The sequence below is a fragment of the Excalfactoria chinensis genome, chromosome 1 (genome assembly GCF_039878825.1).
Source record: "Excalfactoria chinensis isolate bCotChi1 chromosome 1, bCotChi1.hap2, whole genome shotgun sequence".
Taxonomy (NCBI): Eukaryota; Metazoa; Chordata; class Aves; order Galliformes; family Phasianidae; genus Excalfactoria; species Excalfactoria chinensis.
The window spans coordinates 74932887-74958768 of record NC_092825.1 but is presented as its reverse complement, the minus strand read 5'-3'; the positions used below and the strand labels follow the sequence as shown (position 1 = coordinate 74958768).

The 25882-nt window shown below is 38.3% G+C and overlaps 1 protein-coding gene across 1 annotated transcript in view; it reads right to left on the bottom strand.

The window, feature by feature from the left end:
• The window catches only part of SPAG17 (sperm associated antigen 17), a 103110-nt gene extending 80480 nt beyond the window's left edge, over positions 1 to 22630 (bottom strand). Inside the window, exons 1-5 of the mRNA XM_072326554.1 lie at positions 22363 to 22630; positions 15676 to 15816; positions 15328 to 15387; positions 2277 to 2405; positions 318 to 522 (exon numbers count right to left, since the gene is read on the bottom strand). Coding sequence (XP_072182655.1) covers positions 318 to 522; positions 2277 to 2405; positions 15328 to 15387; positions 15676 to 15816; positions 22363 to 22467 — 640 coding nt within the window. The 5' untranslated portion in view covers positions 22468 to 22630. The remainder of the gene's footprint in view (positions 1 to 317; positions 523 to 2276; positions 2406 to 15327; positions 15388 to 15675; positions 15817 to 22362) is intronic.
• Positions 22631 to 25882: the final 3252 nt, after the last annotated feature.

Here is a 25882-nt window from a genome sequence, read left to right as displayed (position 1 = left end):
TGGATACTGACAAATGCATTTAGTTATTTTGAAATCTTTTTCTAAACATGCTTTTTTTTCTTTTTTTTATACACTTTAGTTCTGCCTTAAGCACGTTAAAACATTTTTATGTCAACATGCCATATATACCTCATCTGTATTTCTTCTTAGATATTACCCTCTATTGCACTTCTAAGCAGAGCACAGTGCCCTCTTCAAATGCTTTAACATTGCCAAACATACCTTTCAACACAGAACAGAAAGGAAGGACTGAATGACAAGCTAGTTTTAAATTTTTCTAGCAAGATTGTCAGAAGCATATCTGCAGTTTTACATACCAATGTATTTGTATTCCTCTTCCTTTTCTCCTCGTCTCTTCAATTGGGTATTTTTTTTAACAGTAACTGGCACTGGAGGGGCTGCTTCTGTCTTTTTTCCTTTTTTTTCTTTCTCATTTGTTTTGGCACTGGGCGGTTTCTCCTTGCCAAGAGGTTTGCCTTTCCCTTTCCCTCCATTCTTTTCCTTTTTTTGTTCTTCTTCAGCCTGACAAGATAAAGAAACTAAGTTGTCATTGTAGACTTTGTGAAGAACAAAGGGCGGAGCGCTGTAAAATCAACTTATTTATCTGAATACTTTTCAGTGTCATAATGTTGTAGTGAAGATGTCTTGAACACTGTTTTGTTCTTCTTAAAAACATCATTTAGTTTATTACATTCTCAACAAATCACAGTGTTAAGAGTTCACATTAATAACATGGATACCGGTAGAAAGATGAGTGAAGAATCACTGTCCTTCATTTATTGTCACTACAGTACTTGCAGTAAGAAACCTTCCTCGGCCTGAAGTGAAATCAGACCAAAATTCAATTTCTGTTAAGTCTTTAGCATCTCTGTTAACACTTGAGTAAGGTGTAAAACAGTACCAGCGCTGTTTTGTCTTTGATGTAAATATCTGTCTACTATAAACAAGAACCAACAGCCTTGTGCTCATTTCACACAGGATATTACTTAGCCATTCTCATTATTTTCAAACAAAACCCCCAACATTTAAGTTTACTCAGTAATTTAAGAGTAAAGAATGAAAAAAGATGGTGATAGTGACCCAAAGCCTCACATAACACACCTAAGGTTCTCAGATCAAGTAAAAAACTTAAATAATCCAAATACATTAAGGTAAAGGGAGGCGATATAAGAACAAGAAATCACCATATTTCTATCCAGCATCACAACTACGAACTAACTATATAAGAATGACATTTCATTTTGTACGGTTTTTTAAATACACTAAAAATATACTAACCTTTAATTACTGCTAGCATTCCATTTGTTTCACTTTAAGTTCTATTAAATCAATGAAAAAAATCTTTCCATGTGGATTATTTAGGTCATTTTATTCTACACAACTGCCCTTCCCACACCCAGATGAAGAACCAAGCTTTCCAGCTGCAGCAGATGTGTTTTGTTCAATCTGAAATCAGAGCTAAAGATCTTTCCCTTCCTTCCCTTCATCACACACTCCCTTTTTATATCACTTAGGAATGTCTTCAATGATTCTTAAAATTGTTTGTGCTGTGGTATGGTGATTCTGATCAGTTTTAGTTATTTACTTTCAGATTTCCTCCACTTTGGACATTTCAACTGGAAGGTTTTGATATTATGATTTTGAATTCTTAGCTGATTAACACATCAAAACAGGTGACACGATCATCAGACCGCAGTGCTACAATCAGCTTTGTTCATTGCACCAGAATAATTTTATGTAATTAAGCCTCAAGAAAGCAGAAAAATATATTAGAATTTGTCAGGATTCCCACAAGGAGCACTAGTTGTCCTTTGTACTTCAGGAAGTAAAAGCCTCTTTTGAGAACCTTTCCCTTTCCACTCAATGTCACAGAGATTCTGTGCAAGCCTGCTGAAATTCCTGCTATAAAACAAGCAGGCTGACTAAGGCAGTCTTGGAGCTAGTAGTGACAGCCCTAGAAGGTATGTGGAAGCCAGTTCAGGGAACTCTGTAAAAGGACAGTGATGATACATAGTTCCTAGCTCCATCATCTCTTGTTCCTGAGATACTGAATTACTACTTCTTCCTCAAGCAAAGAGTTCTATTCTTTTCCCTATCTCAGCTGCATTGGGAGCTTCTTCCAAAAACCTAAATAAATTTCTGTTTACATTTTTTTTCCCAATCATGTTTCCAAGAAGTTAAGCATGAGGAGAAAGCTGAATTCATGCAAACAGTTCCTGAATTCAAGCAGCTTCACAAAGTTAATTAAGAAATCTCCCTAATGCATACTGCAGTACCTCTTCAGAGTCCCTCCTCTGAAGATCCTTCTGTTTAATGCAAAGCATTTGAAATTTCAATAGCTTTCCAGTTAGTGTTACAGGAATTTCTTCTCCGCTATCCAAAATGGCTTTGGCTACTTCTACTACCTGCAGAGAAAAAAATAAGTATTACTTGTATGGTTTTAATATTGCATTTGACTTATTTCACACGCAGAAATGATGGGGTGTTACTTCACAAGGTGTGGCTAAAAATGGCCACATGTTCGAAAAAAAAACCCCAACAAATCTGTATGATACATAGCTATTCTTTATTTCCGAAAACCTCAAATGAAGTTATGAATGCTGTAACATAGCAGATGGGAGAAAACATCTATGATTTATGTAAGGGTCAACAGACACCCAGTTTTCACTGTAAATTATATATATTTTTAAAAAACAAAGGAACAACATTAAGCAACTAGTTATTATAAATTAATATGTATTTAACAGACACCGAATCAGATGGTATTATTTTGAATACTATTTACAAAGTGACTAGCGTCTGAGGCACTAGCCTTGAATGAAAGATACAAACATCTTGAAGGGAATTCGAGAGGGTCTGTCCTGGTGAAAATATACCCCCTCCCTGTGTAATGCTGATTCTGTTGGTATGCAGCCTAATTGGGGTGAAATAAGGCTATTGAGTTTTCTTAGGGTGATGACAGCAGCGGGAACATACAGCTGCATTGTCCAGATGTGTGGCATTGACAGGCTGTTTTATGACTATGTTTTTTACAGCTTGTTTCCACTAAATTTTGTACAACACACTAACATCTGGGCTGTTTTCCTTGGAGCCTCATAACCACTTTATTTACTGCGAAAAAAATAAAATAACATAAAAATATCATAAAAAGTTGTTATACGTTTCTTTTCACTTGTGTTGTCTCTGTAATAAAGTTCACCTATGTAGGAAGCGCTGTTGAGGAATAATATAACCATAATATTTTCCTACTTTTGTTTTTAAGCAGCCATCAGCATTATTTATAACCGTGGGCTGAATTAGGTGTTACTCAAATGTTCTGACATGTTTCTCTTTTCCCCTCTTGGAGCAATTACAGTTGGGCACATATGGTGTCAATTTTGCTTGCTAACATTCAGACAATGAAGTTGCACACTGCATCTCATTGAACTGTGTCTTGTCTAATGCAAACAACATCATTAGCTTTGAGCTTTCAGTTTCTTACCCGCTTAGAAGTTTTCACTTTTCAAGTAAAACCTGGGTAAGTAAGTATAGCCATTAAAAATGCTTGTTTGAATAAAACAAAGCCAGAATGGAATCCAGACTATTATAGGCCAAATGACTGTTTCATACAAATGAAAACGAAACAGGAGGAAGAAAATCTGGTATAACTTAGATTTTTCTGGATCGCATAACAGGGAAACAAAACAAAATATTTATAACCTCCCACCACCAAATACTCCTCCCACTCCAACACTAATAAATTTGGTAATCTCCTTATCACACACCTAAGAAAATACATAATGGTAAAGCTCAGTTTTGTTTTACATCTTTTGTAGCCTGAGTAAGAATAGCTGGTCACCGTCTCAAGAAACCAACCATAGAAGGCTTCTGGAAAGATTCCTAATGACTTCAGAGTCATGGCAGAAAACCAATGACATGTTAAGAGCAGACAAAAAATTTCACAGACTCTACTCACCCTAAAAGCTTCAAGCCATTCCAACAAAAAAAAGCGTAACTTAGAGCTAACTAGAGAAAACATAAGCTCTGAAAGAAAGTTTGCTAGAAATATCACATTAATTTCCCTACTAATTAATTTGCATACTTTTTTTTTTTTTTTTTTTTTTTTTGTATAAATGGTGCCTAATCTGCATGAGATGCACATTTCATGATGCACGATGGAGAGGAAATGGAGTGATTCTGGAAGGATTCCTGAAAAATATATATAGTAACCCAGCCTGATGGCAGTTGCTGATTTATTGTTCATGAAAGAAGGAAGGAATGCATAGACTTTTACAATCCATTCCTCCTGAGAAGCTGAAAGCACTTTATCAGTTGGATGTAATGCATAATGACTTTTCCTATTTTGTAGACAGATAACGTAGAAATTAAGAGATCTGTCCAGTTTGTTATAGAGTTTGGACAATTCTAAAAAGTTCCAACAACTCGGAATGCCGATTTTTATGTGAAATGTTAGAAGGGTATAGACCAAACTCTCTTTCACAGGAGTACATTCTACTGCTGTGGAGTGAGGTCAGACAAATAAGACAAAGGTAAAATAAGCATCCAAAATTTGGCAATAGAAAGAAAGTAATCAGTTTTTCATATAGCAATGTGAAATCTGCAACATGACTAAGGAAATAAAAACCAATCCTTCATCACTGCTAGTTTAAAGATAGAACATAGATCAATTCACACAGAGTAGATAAAAGAATTTATTACACACATGCACGTTTTCTTTATTTGTGGCCCTGTGAATTATTCAGGCACCTGGCATAAACAACAAAGAATTCACAGAGCCTCAATAACAAAAAGCTGAAGACAAAGACTTGGTAAGAATACAGAAAGAATCTTCTGGGATACTATGAGGTGGATTCATTTCAGATTGACTATACTTCATCCTGCCAATGATGACCTTTTCCTTATGTAAGAAACCATGGAAACTTGGACAGACAAATCCAGTTAGGTAGAGCCTCTTTTCCTTTAAAGGAAGAGGAAACTTAACATTCCTCACACAGCAGGAGTCACTTTTGTGAAGTGCAGAAAGGCTGCAGTGATGCAGTATTTGATCTCATATGGTGGCAGTATGAACCATGCAGAGACTTAGCTGCCTGGTGCAAAGGGCATGTATTTCAAGCCACTCAAACATTTCATGCGTGCTTGTAGGTGATACAATACCACTGGCATATACTGATGTCGTTAAGATTGGAGGCAGATTTTAAATGTTTGGAAAGCATTTAAAGTCTGAGCCTCTATCTTTAAACTACCTCCTTTTCAGTATAGCCTTTTCAGATCCACTGTGGCTACTATATCATAATCAGAAAAGCACTTAATTGGTACACTGAATTATCAATTTTCACAGCTTTGTCAATACTTGGAAGTGGCAAGCTTCACTTGCAACTAGTTGCTCTAGTTATCCTACATCCAAGATAAACTTTCCACCACCCTATCTTCCCTCCTGTTCTTGAAACTAAGAAATTAAAGCCATCACATATATATCAGATTCACATACATAACAGTTCCTACCAGAAACATAATGGTTCCTTCGCAAAACAAATCCCTTTCTAGCTGATACCGTCAGCTTGAAGCTGGTAAACTATCTTTACTAGAAGAGTCAAGAAGCTATATGGATTACATATACCAATGAAGATGGTGTTTACTGTTCAAATATGTATTTTTTGAGCAAGCTAATAAAAGAAGGAAAAATAAGCAAACTTCACTTACAACAATCTGCCATCAGATTAGTGTAGTGCCGTGTTGTGAGAATCCCTTGTAAGAAGCTTTCAAGCCAGACTATGGAATGAAAGCTGCATGCCATCCTGAAAAACTTCTGTCCAAATATTTCTGAATCTGGTGATGCCATTTCATTTACAACAGCACACTGTAACACCATTTTCAAAGAATACCAGGAATGCCTTGTGCTGACTGAAAAAACTTCTTTGATATCACACCTGCAGTTTGCTGAAAGGTAATTCAGCCTGTACTGTCAGACCATTCCCCTTGTTTGATTTTTGCTTCTCAAAAAGTCATCTCAATTACGATGTCAAAAGATTACTTGTTTAGTCATTGTCCTTCACTGGTGAATTAATGACTCATGATTCAAACTGAGCTCAAGGATCACCTAAATCAGTATATCACATGTGTATCTGAAAAGAGCTCCATGTAGAGCTTATGTATCCATTAGGTAGACTGAATACTTAAGCCAAACCAGTGAATCACCTTCATTAAAGAAACTACCAACATGTATTACAGTGAATTTTAAAAACTAATACAAGCAATTTTGAAGTCTTTTCCTTCCTCTCAGTGTCCTCCAGTGTCTAAGCCCTAGTTTTCTAACAAACCTACTAAATAAGACTAGGATACTTTCACTTTTGAGCAATACTGAGCAAATAGGTATGCTATTCATCTACTAAATATCTGCCTTTCTATTGTGGGAACATTTCTGGTTAGCAGAAACCTACCTAGAAATATACATCATAAGAAGGTCTGTCCTATAAATCTCTCTCTACAGTCAGTGTACAACCCGAGGAAGTCACAGAATCACAAAACAGCTCCAACCCCCTGCCATGGGTAGGAACACCTCCCATCAGATCAGGCTGCTCAGGGCTCCATTTAGCCTAGGCTTGAACACCTCCAGGGATGGGGCATCCACAGTTTCTCTGGGCAGCATGTATCACCACCCTCTGACTAAAAAAATTCTTCTATAAATTTAATCTAAATCTACCATCTTTTAGATTAAAGACATTTCCTCTTGTCCTGTCACCACTCTCACTGATAAGGAGTCCTTGCCCAGCTTTCCTGCAGGCCCGCTTTAACTATCCAAAAGACTGTAAGGTCTCCTTGGAGTCTCTTCTTCTCCAGGCTGAACAAGCCCAGCTTCCTCTGTCTTTCTTCACAGAAGAGGTGCTTCAACCCTCTCATTATCTTCATGGTCTCTTCTGGATCCTCTCCAACAGCTTCATATCTTTCTTGTGCTGGGGGTCCCAGGTCTGGACATAGTACTGCAAATGGAGCCAATATAGGCCACCCCTCTTTTGATGCAGCCCAGGATACAGTTGGCCTTCTAGGCTGCAAGCACACAGTGTTTGCCTGCGTCAAGCTTTTCACCCACCATCACCCCCAAGTCCTTTTTCCACAAGATATCTTAACAGGTTTAATCTATGCAATACAGGAGGAGAACTTTCTAAGACATACATACAGAGCGTGTCTTACTATTACAAGCAGCCAATGTTATAAGGTAAATACAAACAGTTGAACAACACAAATTAAGTAAAAAAAGAAATACATTACATAAAAATTAGGATGACTTTTAACTTTGGCATTATTAAAGATCTCGTATGACAGCTCTAACCATCTGTGACATATACTTCCAATGCTTTCCTGGCCACCTAACTGCTACCAAACCTAACTGCTCTAAGGAATTACAAAATATGACGTGAATATCCAGTGACCAAAAGGATTCATCATCAGCATTGCTAACTCAGCAAAGATGAGCTTCATGGAAAGTAAAGGTTCTCCCATATGACCCTTTAATACCTGTTCAGCTTTAACACTAACTGGGGAGAGACAGATGAAATGGCATTTAAGTAATTCCTGAGGAACAACTAAAGAAATCAAAGCTCTCTAAACAGAGAAGATATACCAGTCTGCTGTGATATGTTTTCAGAAGAAGTGATATATTGCTATGATCAAATCTCGAAACATTTACATTTCAAAGGTACAAATCTTGATGAGGAGCAGAACATTTTGTGTTTCTGAGAAGCACATGCTTTATAGTCCAAATGGATTCACACCCTGAACTTTACAGAGCTGAAGTCAGGTTTCTCTGATTGTGCATCTGGCAAGGGAGAGAACACAATAAGACAGGAAGTCCCAATGGCCTTATGGGCTTGGCACCACAAAACTCCTCAGCAGTACCTTTCTATTGTGGTCCATATATGCAGTGGGCCTTAGGCACTTCTTTTTTTCCTTCAGTGACATCTGATTCTGTGGTTATTTACTCTACTTGAGAAACATGACCCTTAATTAACCCCTTATAGTCACCTGATATTTTGAAGGCAACAAAACAAGAACAGTACTTCCTTTTCCAGAGGGTTTCTACCAATTCAAGGATGACATCACTACAGACATTATTGCTATTTGCTTAGTTACACACATATTTCAACAAAACCTGCATGGAAACACCAAAAAAATTTATACTGAGTTGCATGCATGTTGGAAACAACTATTTACCTTGTATGCATTTGGCAACAGGTGAACTGAAAACCACTGAGCAGCTAGTACCTGCAGCAGGACCTAAAGTTCCCTACCTTTCCCTGGCCCTAGCACCTCTATAAAAGGCATCTTCATTTAATGAAAACTCCCAATTATCTCTTGAGCATGTTTACCTACAGTATATAAAGACAAAGTGTACCTGCAATTAATTTCTGTTAACTCTCATTCACACAATTGCACTTGATAAACACTCACCTGAGAACAGCCTTATTCTATTATACCATTTAAGACTGCAGTATTTGTTTTGCTCTCTACTGGCCTTCAAAATTAAAATTAAACTCTCCTTCTGATCAGTCAGCATGACTGTTAAAGTGATTTTTACTATCAAACATGTGTTATTTCTGAAACTTGTTTCTTCAGCAACACATACATCCTGGTGATTAATCAATTTTTGCTCTCCACCAGATGCCACAAAACTCACAAGAGCTTATGCCTTCTTGGGTAAAAATACTCCTAGTCACATGTATTATGTCTGCAACATTTAGAGTTTTGTTTCCACATCGAGTTATTAATCTGATGTAATATCCAAGTTAAAAAGCATTGCATATATCAACTTTATGCAGCAAGAATTAAGCACAAGGAATATATAATGTTACAGAGGTACTCCAGGCCATTACATTGGGAAAATAGTTATGGTAGTAGGGTAGAAAATTCTACAGCTAAAAGGGGGATGTGGAATCATGAATGCAGTTAGGGACAAGAATCTAATGTGTAACAAAAGAGTTCATGAGAAGAATCACTACAGAGGACAGTGAGAATTCTTACAAAAGCAGGGGCCAATGAGCTGAAGATACAGATTTTCATTTCTACTCCCTCAAAAGCAAGATCTGTCTGAATATGAGACTATTTCATTCAGGATAGTATCATAAGAGAGATTCATATCACTTTTTCAGCAAAGGTATAGTATCATTAGCTGTATTATGTGAAAAAAAACAAACCAAATATGACACAATAAAACCAGTAGCTCAGATTTTCTACACAATAAATTTACTGTAATATCCTTTAGGCAATATAAATCAGTGTAAATGCATACCCTTGTTCCTAGTGCTCCTGTGTTTTTTGTTGTTGTTGTTTTCTTTCTTTTTCCTCCCCCCCCCCTTCTTCTTCAGTGAAAGTATTGGTAGAAACAGCAGAAAAAACAGGCATAATGGTAAAAAAAAACATAGAAAGGCATGAGGTATTTAGAACCTACTGAAGAGAAAACACAAAAATTTTTTTGAATTCCTGAATGCAATTCATGCCATTGAGGTAAGAGAGTATTACAATAAGACAGCTTCAACTATTTATGCACATCAGCACACACACACACACACATATATATGCATGTATGAAAACTTTCACAATACAATAATAGCACCTATTCCAGGAATTATGTGCTAAATTCCCTTCCAAAGTGAACCTTTTCTTTATTGTGGACACTGTGATATCACCAACAATTACTTCAAATAGTCTCACCAGCAGCAACCCTTACCGCATAAATCTATATTCCACACACTCCCAGCAAAAAAATAATCCACAGAAATGCCTGAAGTAAGACTGGTTTAAATCCATCATTTTCTGCCAGAATTCATTCAATTTGTTCCATTTCAGCTTGTTCAATTTTTACTGTCCTACAGGAGATCTTAATATTTCAGGTATCCTGAGTTAGAAGCGATAGGATGGAAATCTGCTTCACTTACACCTGGAAAACTCAAGGATCCTTTCGATCCTGCTGTTATTAGGGCAAAAAGTACTGTTAACATTACACACATTCCCAAGGATTCTGACAGCACAGACTTAGGGGAAAAAGAAACAACAAAAAACAAAAACCTAAACAAAAAACATACACCCTATAAATAATTTTAAAGTAAGGCAAAGTTCTGTTTCTAATCAATAACATTTTAGTCCTCAAAAATGAGCTGTACAAAACATGCGCTAATTAAGATTTATGTGCAAACATTCAATTTAACTAGATTTTGACAGTAAAACTGTGCATACTCTATGCTTCTCAGTAGAAGGTTTGATCTGGGAGTCTCTTTGGGTTGTTTTATGAAACTGCACAACTAGGTAGATATCTCTGTATGTCTATGTCTGTCAGTATGGGTTGGTTGTTATGTATCTTCACTCAAACTATAGAACTGGCACATTTTCTGCTTCTATCAGTCCTGAAGTGTGAGGTATCTGAGTTGATACTCCTCTGTAAGCAACAAGGTACTATAAAAATCAGGTTTTGTACGAGAATCATTTGCTGTGCAGAATAGATTCTGTGTTCAGCCAATGATAAAAATTTATGATCAATATATTCTTTTCTTGTAATCAATATATTCTGTTTAAATATTAACAGTTCCTGTAGATGATGTGCAAGTTACATACTACATACTACAACATTCAGCTTTGGTTCTAAAAATCTTGGGACTAACTTCCAAAATAATTATTATCAACACAGTAAGATTATTCTATTTAAAATACTGTAAATTATTCAGGAAAAGATGAAATCTTCAGTGATAGGATTTCTGGAAGACACAATAAAGATAGGAATTACAAATAATGCAGTAAGAAACTCATTCATACAAAGCTATTCGGTTAACACAGTCAGCATAACATGAGAAAGCAATATTATTTGACTTTGCAAATTACAAGAGATGCATCTTAGAACAAAAAAACCAAACCAAATTTACAAGACAGAAAACCTGAAAAATGGTAACTATGGGAAGGACTCATTGGTCAATGGTGAACTACTTGATTTAAAATTTGTTCTCGGTGCAAGGTAATACCTATGACAACTTCTACAAACTTCAGACTCATCTACAATGAGCTATCAAATAGGATTACATGGATTATGCTACATTTGTATTTGATAAGTATTCATCAAAACCATTAGCTCCACAATGAAATAAAACTAGTTAATTGCGTTCGATACAAAGATTCACAGAAATTACTCAAGAACTGAAAAACATGAAGGAGTTTATTACACATTGCTAAAGAAAGAGAAAAAATTAGGGATGATTTGAACTGAATTTCAGATTTTTTACACCGAGAAGATTAATTGCAAGATATCCTTTGATCTAGTAAGCATGACTTTTATGCACTGAAACATGCGTTTACACTGAAACTAGAAGTAACTTTTATCAGGAAACATTTCCCCTGGAAGAAATTAAGTTATAATAGATTCTTGATTGTTTTTAATCATTTAGAGAAAAAAAACAAAAAAATCTGATTTGATTTTATAAGTTTTAAGACATTGTTTTTTACAAAAGCCCTCTGAGACCAGTGGTACAGGTCAGAATAATCACTTCTACTAATCAAATCTATCTATTTATTTATTTCACAGTGTAAAACAAGCTGGTGATAGCTGCATTAATACAAAATCCAACTTGTAGTCTATAGTGTTGACAACTTTTATTGGTCAGTACCTTAATCACTAAAAAAGAACAGTTGAAACAAATTATATTTTGCATATATGCATTTATGTAGCATTCACTATGATCTGGGAAAACAGATCATATTTACAATTGAAAAACAAGTTTGAAATCTTCACTCTTGACCAGAAATTTAACTTTCCAACTCCCAGAGAAGTAACACAACTCCTATTTAGATGCTCTTACAAGCTAGAGTAGTATAAACCAGAAAAGTGTAAACCTAAAATACTATGCTTCTAACTATCCAGCAGTTCTCAGGTTTTCTGACAAGAACACACAGAGCTTTGAATCAGTTTTACTAGTGATGAATAGAGAAGGAAAATCTTCCTTTCAAAGTCCCGTGTCTATCAGGCGAAGGAAAGATGGAGGGGAAAAAGAAGGCATCATAAAAAATAGTGTATAAGAAAGGAAAAAAAAAACAATTTTCTTACATTTCAACTACCCCAAACACTTCCACTGAATTTGAGGTCCAAAGCCCAAATAGTCCATTAATCTTTTCATTTCTGTTTCAAATGCCTACTCTAAACATATTTTTTCCTCTCAATTCCTGAAACTAATGGATTTGCTGCTATCACAGATTTTATTCCACTTTTTAACAGCCCCTTCTCATGGTTTATGTTCACCTTTTCTGCAGAAAGGGCATTATAACCAACATCTTTTTCAAGCAGAAGATGAAATTACTCTTGTGTAAGAGACTGCTTCATGCTTAATAGATTTTCCATCTTCCATTCCCTTATACCTGTCCTTACGGAATCATAAGTCTACTGAGGATTTTGTGAATGCGTTCTGTGCTGTTCACGCTGCCTCCCATCATCCCCCAGAGACATCAGTAGAGTTAGCTAACTAATCAGCAATTAACAGCTGAAACACAGATGACTTATTTTGCTTCAGTTGCACAGCATTCTGGCATAAGAACAGGCTAGAATTTGGGTTTGGCCCCTGATCAGATGATATTTTCCAATTTGATAGAGGTAACTAGGACCCATTAATTCTGCTGTGATAAATCCGAGTTAGTGTATGAATTCTTTATATGTAGTGGAATAAAGACTTACACTTTTAACTGCAATCCAGTCTTTTTGGCTATACAGGATCTCCAGGCTAGCTTGTCCTGGAGATAAGTCCAAACAGTGTATGAAAGAACGCTTGCTGTTACAAGGTTTCACCAGAAGAAGGGCACATTGCGAGGACAGCATTCCGGGATGTACATCCACACAAAACTGCTCTCATCTCTACCACTTGTGCCTACTTCATCTTTCTATTATCCTTTATCTCAGGCATCTGAGCTTGTCTGACAGAACTACAACACCGTTTCTCATCTCTCACACTCCCACGCCCCTCCCTCTCATGGTCACGTCCATTATTCAGTTGTTTATTTGCAGCAACCCTGCTATCTACTTCCAGTCTTCTCACACTGAGGGGCTGCATGAGGTTCTATCCTCTTTTAAAATCTTTTCTCACCGTTGTACTACTCTCCAGCTCCAGCTTATTCCCATCTGTGTATGTGACAAGAATCCTTCTCATTATTTCCTAACAGAAAACTTACAAAACAAACAGGTACATAAACAATAGAAGACACATACCTTGCATATATAATACATATATTTTATTCAAAATACAGCTTTAGGTCTTGTCTGTTAGAAAATTGGTCTAGGATAAATAAACCTGACTCAATATGAAATCTATTGACATTTTACTGAAAATTTAATTATTTTTTTTTTCCATTGAAAAAATAATATGGCATCTTTATGAGATAATTAGCCTAACATCATTAATTAAGTGCTGGAAATAGCAATAAATCACAAATCAGGTCTCCTACTCCTCCTCAAGTCACTTCAGAGGCAGAAAAGCAGTTAGACACTGAATTCACCTGGATTTGGAAATCTTTTAGCTATACATTCATAAGCGCTGCTATTATCCTGTTCAGTTTGTACAATAAGAGTTATACGAAACCAAACACACGAAGATGTTAAAAGTCCAGAAGGGAAATAATATAGAATAGACAAAAGGAACATGCTTTTCTATTATATATATCTAGCTTGCAATACACCAACACAACAGTTTGTTAATGTTTCTTGACTTAAAGCAGGCACTGCTGACTGCTACGCTGGAACTTATTAAAACACCCAACATCTGAGTAGACGCAATTTGCAAGAGCAATGGCACGGGGTAACAATGTCACTGTTAATACCATTAACAGCCACGTTAATACACATCAGTCATCAGTCCCAAATTCACTCACATGCGTACTTCATATATTCAAAGATCATTAATGGTTTAGTAATTTCATTTACCATATCACCAGAAATGAATTTGCACCTGTGGAATGTGCATATTCCTCAAGTGTGTTGAATCCCACAACAGAGAAGAACTGTGTGCAGCAGGGTCAGAACTGTTCCTCCCAGAAAAGCATTTCACAGCTCTGTGTTTTGTGCAACAAAAGCTTTGAATGCACAGACTGTACATGGACTTGAAGCACACACTGAGGAGCAAATTTCTGCCCTGAGAGGCAGAATCTTAACGCTCGTGGCAACATGATCAATCTTCTAATTTGCTACAGCCAGAAAGGAAACTGAGTCCAAGCAAAAGGTCAGAACAGGCATTTTATATTCTCTGTTAAAGGAAGGGAGGAAAAAAATGTCTTTGAGGAATAAAGTAAGTAGCTAATGAGACACAGCACTGACAGCTGGAATTTAATAAGTATCCACTTCACAAGGAAAATTGCTCTTAGTAATTAAATACAGGTATCACACAAAGCTTCAGCTTAGAACAAGACTTTAAAATCTTTCCTTCAGTTGGACTGAAGGGGTTTTACATCCCAGGTAATATAAGGGTGGGTTTGCCTGGGAGGCTGGTCCTAAACGAAGAGGGTTAATTGCATAAAATTCACGGTCGTGTCAGTGGTAAATAATTCCAAAGGGACTTGTTCAGATAGTAGTCTGGCATTACTGAAAAACAGACTGCAACTAAAAAGACCCGTTATAAAGTCCACCAAAACCCGAGACATATAAAAAGTTTATTAGTCATTTCAGAACTAAAATGCAAACAAGATCTTTTTAGAGGGATCCAAAAATCTTTATGTTTCAAGTCTGTAGGGCCATAAAACTCTACCTGAGAAAATTTTAAACAATCTTCTAATTAATCACAGAATTTTATAACCTCTCACAAGCTGTACGTAAAACATTAACAAGTTAGGGAGAAGGAAGTCCTCTTTGTACTAAGCATGACTCCCAACCCCAGTGACATACCCCACTTGACGAATCAGGTTAGAATTTAACATCAAACTGTGATTATAATGGATACTAGCACACAGAGCTGGTGTTTTGTTTATGGGCTTGCATGCCAATAAATGAAGGTATAAGTCTCTAAATTACTGCAGACATCTGGGAGAGCAGAGTCTAATATTTTTCTGTAATTTTTACCATCAGAATAAGACCAAGTAACATATTCTTAATAAAAATAATATCTCTAAAAAGATATCTCGATTTTCACCTAATCAGCAGTCTAACAGAAATATGCTGGTATCAGAGAAAGAAAGCAGTTAAATATCTAAACAAAGCTGAGTGATTATGCCAGACATATTCAGTAGAATTGCATTTACTCTCGTATGCATAACATAATTACACAGCTGTAATTAACTCAGTGTAAGAGCACTGACTTTGCAATATATGCTTTAACTTACCTCATAGAACATTGGCACATCCTTAACCTTTTTCCCCTTTTGACTTCCAGATTCTGAGATCTGCAAGGAAATAAAGCATTCTGCTGTGATCAGATCTTAATTTTAAACAAATTATTTTTCTTGTTATTGCCTATTTTAAATCGTCTTAAAAGTTCCTTAGGGAGGAAGCTTTGATGAGCACCTTGAAGAAAAGTCTGAAGAAGACTTTAACACAGGGAGCAAACCAACTCACATAGTAAGCTTCTCTGCTTCCATTTTTAACTCCTATGAAGTAGTATAACCTTTATTATTTCCAGAGTAATTCAATTAGGATTTGGTTTGTTATAAAAAGTTTCTTTCTTGGAATACCTGTCTGAAGATATCTTCACGTGTTACCACGCTGAAGAGCTTCCGCTGTGGCACCTGCACAGCAAGGGACAAGGCCTTTGTGTGCATTTCATCTTCAATTTTGGCCCCCACCACAAAAGCGATGCTGGGCTTCCAGTCATCCTACTTTCCAAAATAAAATATTTAATGCATTAGAACATGAGCACACAATAAAGCTCTTCTGCAGCTTTTCAGTGAGTGAGCATGTAGAGATAATTACTCTCTTTAACACATATCCATCACCATATGAAACACGCTACAGTGAAGTGTAAAACCTGCAAAAGCACATACTGGTTTACTTCAGTTATTTCTGCCATCAGGTGGCAGCATTATGCTGTGGAAAAAGCAGGAGCCCAATAATACTAAAACACCTTACAGGCAGATGCTGCACTGGCATTGCACAAAGGTGAAATAACTTGTGCATGCCATTTGCCATTAGAGAGTGTTAATCAAAAAGGAAATAGAATTTAAATGTATGCATTTATACTGTTGACATCAACTATTTGCTCTAGAAAAATGAAAAGAATCCAGCTTACTCATCCTGGAAAAGAGAAATTGACTGGATACTATTGTCTAAAAATTGTAGCATTGTTTGAATGTTTTATGAGGTTCTGTCTATGCATTACTCTTACATTTATTTATTTTTTTCCACTAAGTATTTTGAATGAAGATACATTTTGCCCAAATGGGTCACTTCAAGCAAACATTCTCCACTTATTTTACTCCAGCCTACTGGAATCCCCTTCAGAAAGTGAGTGGCCACCTCCAACACACCTCTAGCTCTCTCCAGTCTTCTTCATCAGCATTGGTGACACCTGAACTGGTGGCACCTGAACCAGAAACACATCTAGCAGTTGTGCTCTCCACACTTCAAGACGCACCATATCATATATATGCTATTGCACATCTGCACCAACTCTTTTCCCAGTTTTACAACACTATTCTTCATTTGTTCCTTCTCATGCCTGAATAAAAAAAGTCTACCCTAAAACTCTGCAATAAAGAAGTGTGTCCAGCCACCCTGCAGTGGTGACACTGCTCACTGGAGAAGTGGCAACAGCTGCAGCACTGCTGGCAGCACAGCTCTCCATCAATGGTCCATGTGGGGACTGAGCTAGGGTCCACTCAACTCCTTTTTCCCCTTTCTACAGAGCTGGGGAATACTGATAACTCACCCTGCCTAAAGTTGTCAAGATAGCTATAGGTACATGAACAAACTCAATATTTCAACATTACCATCAAAACATGTACAGAAGTTGCACTTAATCTGAATTAAAGTTAAATTTCTCAATGTACAGCTGCCTTCTTTGAACAGAGAGCATTTGAATGTCTATACTTGTGTGCAAATGCATTATATTCTAGGAACAGAAGTACAAACTGTTGTGACTGAATGACCCTCTTGTGTCAGCATCATGAGCAGTGCTGGAGCCTTGAGAAGGACCATCCAGATGTGAGGTGAGCTAATGGAGCAACTGATCGCCAAGATGGTTCTCCTTAGTGTAAGGTGCCAAGAGGGGAATTAAGTGCAGTGTCACAGAGACAGGCCAACAGCACAGACAGTCCTCTCTTTCTCCTTAGAACAAAATGGTATCTTGGTGCCCAGAAATTACATTTGTTCAGAACTAACATTACCCTGTAACAGTGATGTCTGTAAAGCCTGTCTCCCTCATAGCTCTGACTCTTCTTGATCTTTGCACCCTTAGCCCACAGCTTCTCCAAGTCCTTCTCACATCCTATGCTTGGCATCCCTAATTCCTAACACCATCTTCTCCACAATCTCCCCGTGCAGTTAGTCCCCAGCTTCATTACCTGACTTCATTGCCAGCTTTCTCAACTCTTGGATTCCTTGTCCAATTCCTAGCACCTCTAATATTTTTTCCCAGCCACTTGGCTTATGTGTGAGTAATTGGAAGTTTTTCTTTGCAACACTTCTCCATTTCTTGGGGAGGCCTCTGAAGCAAAGGATAAACATTTGCTAATTTTCACTGAGGTGGCACATAGCACCAATGCAAAATATCAGGATAAGTCCAGCTTGTGAAAATGAACTACCCCCAAAAACTTCAGATTTATCCAAACAAAACATTTTCAGGGATTCACCAAAAGGTATGCCCTTGACACTACTTGCATCTCTTTTCCTCTCCCTTTTTTGCTTCAAAGAAACAAGCTGCTAGAGCTTCTCCACAGAACAGCTCCTACCCCTCTTTAGCTGGAACATGAATCAGAAATATATTCCCGTTATACAAAAGACACAACACCTGGGAACAGGAGCTGAATAAATACCAGGAATAGCTACATAGACTCGAGCAGGGAATAATGATACAGAATTCCCAGTCACTAACAACGTGCCATCTATTTCTACGCTGACTGATTTTGAAACCCCCAAGGTTCATTTTCCAGTAAAGCAGAATGTTCATATTGGCAACTGAGGTCAATGAGGACAGAGAACACGCAGCATTAGTACATAGCTTAAGGTGTTCAACTGACTGCCTTTCTTCTGACCTTAGAATTTATTATTTTTTGCAACACTGTCCTTACATTATCAATATTGTAACAGTACCCTTAATGTTCAAGGCTCTGAAAGGATAGAGAAGAAACAGACCCTGCTTCTACAGCTCACCACCTAAAATCACAACATAAAACTGAGAAGGAAAAGTAATAAAATGTATATGGTTACTTTAAAAACATTTTCTCCCTCAATATACAACTGCTGCTCTACTCAGTTCAATTCTTTCAGATGTTATTGTAGAAGAGAGACCTACGAAAGGATCTGAGGGAACATAGAATAATGACCCCAGGGTTACCTCAAATGAGGTTCCCAGCCTTAAATGTAGGACAGAGAAAATCATGCAGTAAGTAGAGGAAAAGCACAGAGACAGACTGGGGAGGCCGCCACTAGGGGAACAGCAGAAGCACAACTGTCAGTGGAGATAAATGAAACAGACATAGCAGACAACCCAGAGAGAATCAACAGCACTGGTTCAAAACTGAATGATAATAATAATGGGAAATGTGACATTGGTAACTGAATATCTTCTATGCAATTTGAGACAAGTTCCAGTTACGGGTAGGATCATTCTAACTGGAAGACACTCAGTTACAATCATTGTCATGAATGACTCCATGTCCCTCATTTCAAAACATTTGACCATGCCAAGACTCATCAACAAGTCAAAATCTCTCAGAAATGATGATCTGCAGGGGAAACTTGTATGTCCTTCAGCAGAAGAGGCTCCAGTTCCAGCAAGATCCACCTAACTCACAAAACTCCACACAAGAAGCTTTCTTTCCACTTTAAACATGTTTTGTGCTCTCTGCTTCGTTTCCTAGACACAGAAGAGGAGCAGCAGCTTTAGAAAAGATGTGTGAACAAATCAGATACATTGCCTACACTTGCAGTACTGGTGTCAAGGTTTCTTTTGCTAGCAAAAGCATCAAACAGTTGTCTCATCTGTATCTGTCAGTTTTCATTGCCATTTATTCTTGTGGAATTTAAAGTAGTGTTTTTTTTACTGTGTGCGTTTTTGTTCCCCCAAAGGGCCACAACAAGTAGGTTCATTTCTTCACACCATAATTTCGAATGCAACTCTAATTGCTTAAGGGGAACATTTGAAAGCTTAAAACTCCAAATATTTGAGCATCGAAAGGTGAGAGTTCTTTAAACTCCTCATTTGTAAGTAAAGCCACAAAAACAGTGAGATTAGTGATTTACAAACACTTGGAAAGACATCACCTTTTATGTTTTTTGTTTTCAGCAATGAAAACAGTAAATAAAACAGTAAATAAAGCAGGAATTAGAGGAAAAAGCGACTCATCAGCAATTTTGCAGCCCTAATGCAGAGATGCACAGGGCACGTCTTAAACAGTGTTAAGATACCTTCAAGTCCGCTTTCATTACCTGCTTACAGGCAACTACCCAGGTTACTAGTGGATTCTGGTTTTAGGAGCTTGGGCTTTTGCTGCATGATTGCAGGCTACAGAGCAACACAATTCAACTGAACATTCAATTTCTCTCCAAAGAGCAAGCAGAATGAACAGAGATCAAAAGCTGAGCCATCCTATTCAGAATATTTGCAATGGTTCTGTGAGGTTGAGATTCAGTTCAATTTTCAGGCCTTAAAATGCCGATAAAGTGAGAGAAAAAAGCGTACAGATGGGAAATCAGAGCAGAATATGGCTTCCAGTTGCCATCTATTATAGCACCTAATAAGGACATAGAATAGATCTATCAGAGCTGTATTTGCTCAGAATTCACTTTTCACCTAGCAAATACAGCCCTGTATCTACTTAAAGCATGAAAAATGTAAACCTGGGCACCTTAGTTTACATTTTGTGATTTAATTTTGCAATTAACCCAATCAAATTATCTTGATAAATATATGAAGACAAACCCAACTTGTAGCTCCAAGTTTTTCTTCAGAGTATGTTAGAAACAAAAGATGTATATAAACTACCACACGAGGCTCTGCAAAATCCATATTTCCTCTGTACATGTTTTTATGTTGTCTGTTTGCCAGTTTTCACAGTGTGTTTAAGAAAAAGCCATTATTTGGTTAGTAAATACCAGTTAAATCATATTTTGGTTAGCATACCCTCCATAACACTCCATGTTAACACCACATGTGAAATGACTCCTTTTCATAAGATCAGGCTAATAAAATATTGTAAGTAAGTCATAAACACACATCAAAATGTGGAATTTCATTGCTTAGCTTATCTGGTACAATATAAAACCAGTTCTATTAAATTCCCTCTGACTCCACTAAGAGGAAAGAATATTCTCTAAATTGATAAAAGATTTAAAAATTCATTATACATGATTTACCAGGAAAGAAATGTATTTAATTGGTAGGAGTTCCTGTCATCTCCCAAATATTTTCAGCTCCACACAGTATATCACATACGATGTAAGAAATTATTTTGCACAGTGTGGTTGGTGACACCTATAATTAAAATAGCTCAACACTTTCTAGAAAAGGCTGCTTTCAGTTTCTGACCTTTATGTATTTGTGTCTAAATGCTATATGCTGTAAGATGGCTGAGGAGGGCAGGGGGAGAAGAGGATACTCAGCTTAGACTATTTGCTGAATGAGCTTTGATTAGAAAGATCACTTTTATCCCTTCATTTAAAAAAACAAAACAAAACAACACAAACAACAACCCATAATGTCATTAAGTAAGAAAACCAGTTTTCTCTGTGTTCAAGAGGAAGAAACAAACATTTGGCAGCACAGGGTCATATACGTCAAAGGTATGCTTTTATAAAGCACAGTCATTTACATTAAGTACACCTGCGTCCGGGAATCATGAACTCTGATGCTCTGAAGAGCATCTGACAGCTAAGTACTATGTCTGCCTTTGCCCAGGATAATCAGAACTGAGTAAGAATTGCCCTCCAACAGGGAGTTTTAGCAGCTGCCCAGCACCACAGGAGCTTGAGTTCAAATTGACCCCAAGGCTCAGCCTGCCAGCAGCAAGAGAGAGAAAATGGAATTAGTTTAACTGGAACATAAAACACACGGACAGTACCAGAATTAAGGAATCTTAATTAAGCTCCCTTGGGTGGAGGCATTACAATAATCCTTAATTAGGTAATAACATACTTTCTTCCAACAGAACTCTGACTCCATTCAGTGAATACACCCAACATTTCCTTCCATCTGCCTCAATGTGTGGTCCTGAATAATCCCAATTCTGGTATTTCCTAAATTTTGAGCATTTATTTCCTACCTTTAAAAATGCTTCACTATAACGGTTTATATTCAAGAAATGTAATAAATTACAGATAGAAGCAGTAGAATAAACAGAGCGCTTTGTTCAGTGAATTCACTGGACGATATCCACAGCCACAATAAACACCACCATAAAAACAAAGTTTCACTAATTGGCACCTTGCTAGCAAAGCCCAGGAAAACAGCCAGGAGGTGAGAAGGATATAGAGAGGGAACCTCCACCCCTTTCTCAGGCTTTCGGGGATGTTCTCCTGGAGTAAGGATGGGATTTGACAGCAAGAAAGGGCTCAAGCACTTTTGATAACGTACATTTCTGTAGCAACAGACTCAGATAGCAGCACGTACTGCAAACACTGATTTTGTCTGGCTAAATCCATACAACAAAAAATACCCCAGGTCGTCAAATGAGGCACAACAGGAACCCCCCAAACAAGGGGTCCGTGGAAGTCATTTGTCTCACTTGCAGAAGTGGTGCTGGATAAACACACGCTAGAGAAATATTATTGTTTGCAAAACTGCTGCGCTGTTTTGAAACCAAAGTTCTTCCTTGCAAGTCAAGATTTATTAGTATGACATTGCTTACATAGAACCTGGAAACCTAAATACGCCTCACATGCTGTTAAAAAGCAGAAAGGGGGGGGGGGGGGGGTCGGGAAAGAAAGTGTCTTTTAGCCGCTCACGCAGGAAAATTACTGCCTCCCATTTTCAACGCGGGAGTTAATGCTGTGTCAGCACCTCCACCAAACCCCGTTGTTCAGCAGTTTATAAAAAGTTCACTCCGAGTCGAAACTTGGCGTCCGACCCGGGCATAGGAGAGCGGGCCCAGCCGGGGGCCGCTTCCGGAGGTGGACACGGGGAGCTCCGCACGACCCGCGTTCCCCCCCCCCCACCCCCTCGCCCCGTCAGCGCCAGGCCTCCCTCGGTCGCCCTTCGCCTTCACCTCCTCCAACGGGGCGGACACCAGCGCAGGCTCCCAGCTCTTCGCTGCAGTCCCCGCGGAGGAGGGGGCGGCCGCCCCGCCGGCTTTGGCCCGTTTGGGGGCCATGGCGGTGCCGGCAGCAGGCAGACCTCACGCGTCGCCCCGACGACCGGTTTCCTCGTGACCGCGGCTTGTAGCCGCGCCGTCGCTGCGACAACCGGGCTAGCAGAGTTTCAAGCCCTATAGGCCTGTGCTGCCTGCTGATGGGCCCGAGGGCGCGGTGGGGCCTTTCGTGGTGCTGTAGGTTATAGAACTGAGGTGCTGCGCCTCGAGCCGCCATTTTGTGCCTGGAAACAGGGCATGGGCTTGGGTGCGTGCGATGAAGCTGAAGGGGGGGACTTGGGCCCCCTGAACCCCTCGGGCTGTGCTGAGCCCCTGGACACAGGTGTGGATATCCCAGGCCAAAATCACCGGCTGAGCACTGCCAGATGTGCCGGCACAAGGACCCGGGAGGGGAGAAGGAGGCACGGTTGGGAGAAAGCAGGATAGCTGCCAAGATAAAGAATTCATTACAGAGGAGTCATGTCGTGATCTCACAGTGGAGACGAGTGAAATATTCTGTGTGATTTAACATTTGGTGAAAATATCCCAAACCACATGGTGCCCTTCCCCCAGCCTGCTGTACCGACCAGCACTGCTTGGAGCTTCCAAATCTTCTCTTTTAATTTTGCAGGAGCCTTAAAGCCGTGCTGTGCAGCCCATTACTGCTTTATTCTGTATTGTATTCTAGGATGATAACTGACCTCATGTATGTTCTTTATAAAATGCCTTCTAATCACATGCAGTAGAAAACTATTAAATTTATAAGAGGCATAAGATATCAGGCTTGTATCATCGTAGTCTTCAGAAGAGTATCTTGCCTGGGTTTGTAGACAGTGATGTAGTTTATAACATGGGAAAGCTGCACAGTAGATTTGCCAACACCCATAAACATGTTCTCCCACCCCATTTCTTGGCTAATGGCCATTTTTCTCTTTTTGAGGTTTTCTTTTGTTGTCCTGGAAAAAAAAAAAAAAGTAAAAAATAAAAAATCAGACTGCAATTGTTCAGAGAAACAGAGAGGATGACATTCCCACCAAACCCTTGTTCTTCATTAAAGTCTTGGATATGCAGACCGTGCCTACTGAGGTGTACTGAGAGAGTATGGGGAAGAAGGACTTATGCCAGGAGCAGCAGGACAAGACAGAGGAATGGGGCAGAGTGCATAGATAGCGTTGCTAAATACAATTACTATGAACTGTCCTGTTTTTTTTATGGCTCAGTTTTCAGTCTGGTTGTAAGCTTCAGGATGACCAATGAGAGAGGACTGTGCACCCAATTCCTGATGGTGCAGTGAACTATGCACTACCATGATGTCAACAGGAGATGAGGACTGCTTACAAGCACTACCTGCTGTGACCACACATGTAGGTTACGGATTGGTGGGAAAACTGAAACCAGAAAGGCACAAAAAGCTCTGAGAACACGAACAATAGCTGCGAGAATCAAGAAGTGGCCTCTTCTTGCCTATTTTGTGTTTGCTTTGACGGATAAGGATTAGCTGACAGAATTTGTTTTGTTCTGCTGCTTACCGTCAGTAGTAACGCTGTCTAACTTGCTGTTTATTGTTGTTGGATGCTGTTGCAAATATTGAATCAAGCTGAAGCGGGACAGCTGATCAGGAAGCTTACCAGTTCATTCAAAATGACCTCCACCACTCTCCTGAACAAAGGAGAGAACAAAATTATACCCTAGTGTATAGCTCTAAAATAGGCTTTCCAGTAGTGAAGTCAGCTAAAGACGTCTCCTGTTTGGCTGCTTGTCCCTGTCCATTGTGTTGCGCTGCCAAAGATGCTTGTAGGCCAGGCTATAAGCCATATCACTGAAACTCTCTTGATTAAATTCTCCAACAGCAAATCAGAAATATTGGGAAACTACAGCCTTTCTTCTTTCCAAATGGTGTAGACTGCAAAGCTTTGAGTTGTCTCTCAGCCATCTGTAAACCCCCAGCTTCCTTCTGATAACTAAAAGATGGAATACTGCAGTGTAGTAATTATACACAGTAACCTATGCCCACGCCTTTAATAATAATATAGAAAGAATAATTACAAATTATTGACTAAATTATTAATTGGAATTTATTAAAACATTAATTGAATAATTGATAACTGAAATGTTGATAAGCTGCAGGAAAAAGAGACCTGAATGGCTTTTTATTATACCACGACTTAAAGAACATTTGCACTTACTTGTTTTTCAGTAAAGGGTGGAGAGTGAAAAGAAACTAATATTTGCAAGAATTGTGTCTTCTCTACTTGATATTTCCTGGAAGACTACAGTTGACTGAAGAAGTAGAGGTTTTCTGTCTTTAATAATTAAAGCTTCATCAACTGAGAAGCAGAATTAATTTAATCATGCTTTTATGTCATTCCTCCCCCCAAGTGCTTATTTTAAATGCTTAACAAATATTTGTTGTACACTATATTTTCAGTAAGAACCATCAACTTCTCTCCTTTGGCTGACAAGTTACCAAAGAGTGCTCTTTGCTCAAGTCCTTAAGAACACACTTAATTACTTTATATTGCTTTCCTAGGCTTTAAATGTTTTTTGAATAGCAAGGCTTCCTGAATTATGGCTTAAGAAGGCTGTTTCCGTTTTGGAAAACTTTCCACAAGGCTGTCAAGAACAGCTAGCATGGCCATCAGCACTGGTAAGGAAAACAATCTTTCATATTCCCTATATATCTAAAAGAAAAAAGGTATTAAAAAATACATACACACACACACACACATATATATATGTACTTCCTAAAAACACTATTTGGTTCTTTTACTATGAAAAAGGATAAGGGGAAAGAACATAAAACTTCTTTTTACTTTCCATTTCAGTTTTATAGTGCTGCAATAGCTGAGCAGGGAGCAGCTTTTCTTAAAGTTTTGCAACCTGGCAGCAATGGCATTTGTTTCCCCAGCCTCCCTGAACTTGTACATATTGAGTTGGATATCAGAAGTAAGTTTTTGCCTACAGTTGCTGCTCTGGCCACCAAATGTTTCCTTCTATATATATATATATTATTCTCGGTCTCTAAATTTGTTTATACGATTTGCATAAAGCTTTCCACATGAGCTGCATTGGCCTTGTGAACGTGGACCAAGTCATTTCTTCTGACATCAGGATCTATAAAGCTAATTTCTACATCAATGATTTATCAGTGCAGTGTAATTAATGGTGTACCCTGAAAGGGACTGGAGTTGAGCATGAATATTAGTGCAGGTCCCTTCTGAGTGTGGCATGGTGGGCTTAAAATATTTCTTGCAACAGAAGTCACTTAATGACTGGGTGCTAACCATACTTTATGTTTAAATACAATAAACTCTCCTCCTCAGACTTTAATAGGGCTTCCTATTATGACCAAGTAGGACTTGCTAGGTAATGCATTATGTATTAAGTGGAGAGACAGTAGCCGGTTGTGGAGATGTAGAACCAAGACATCCAAGTGGCA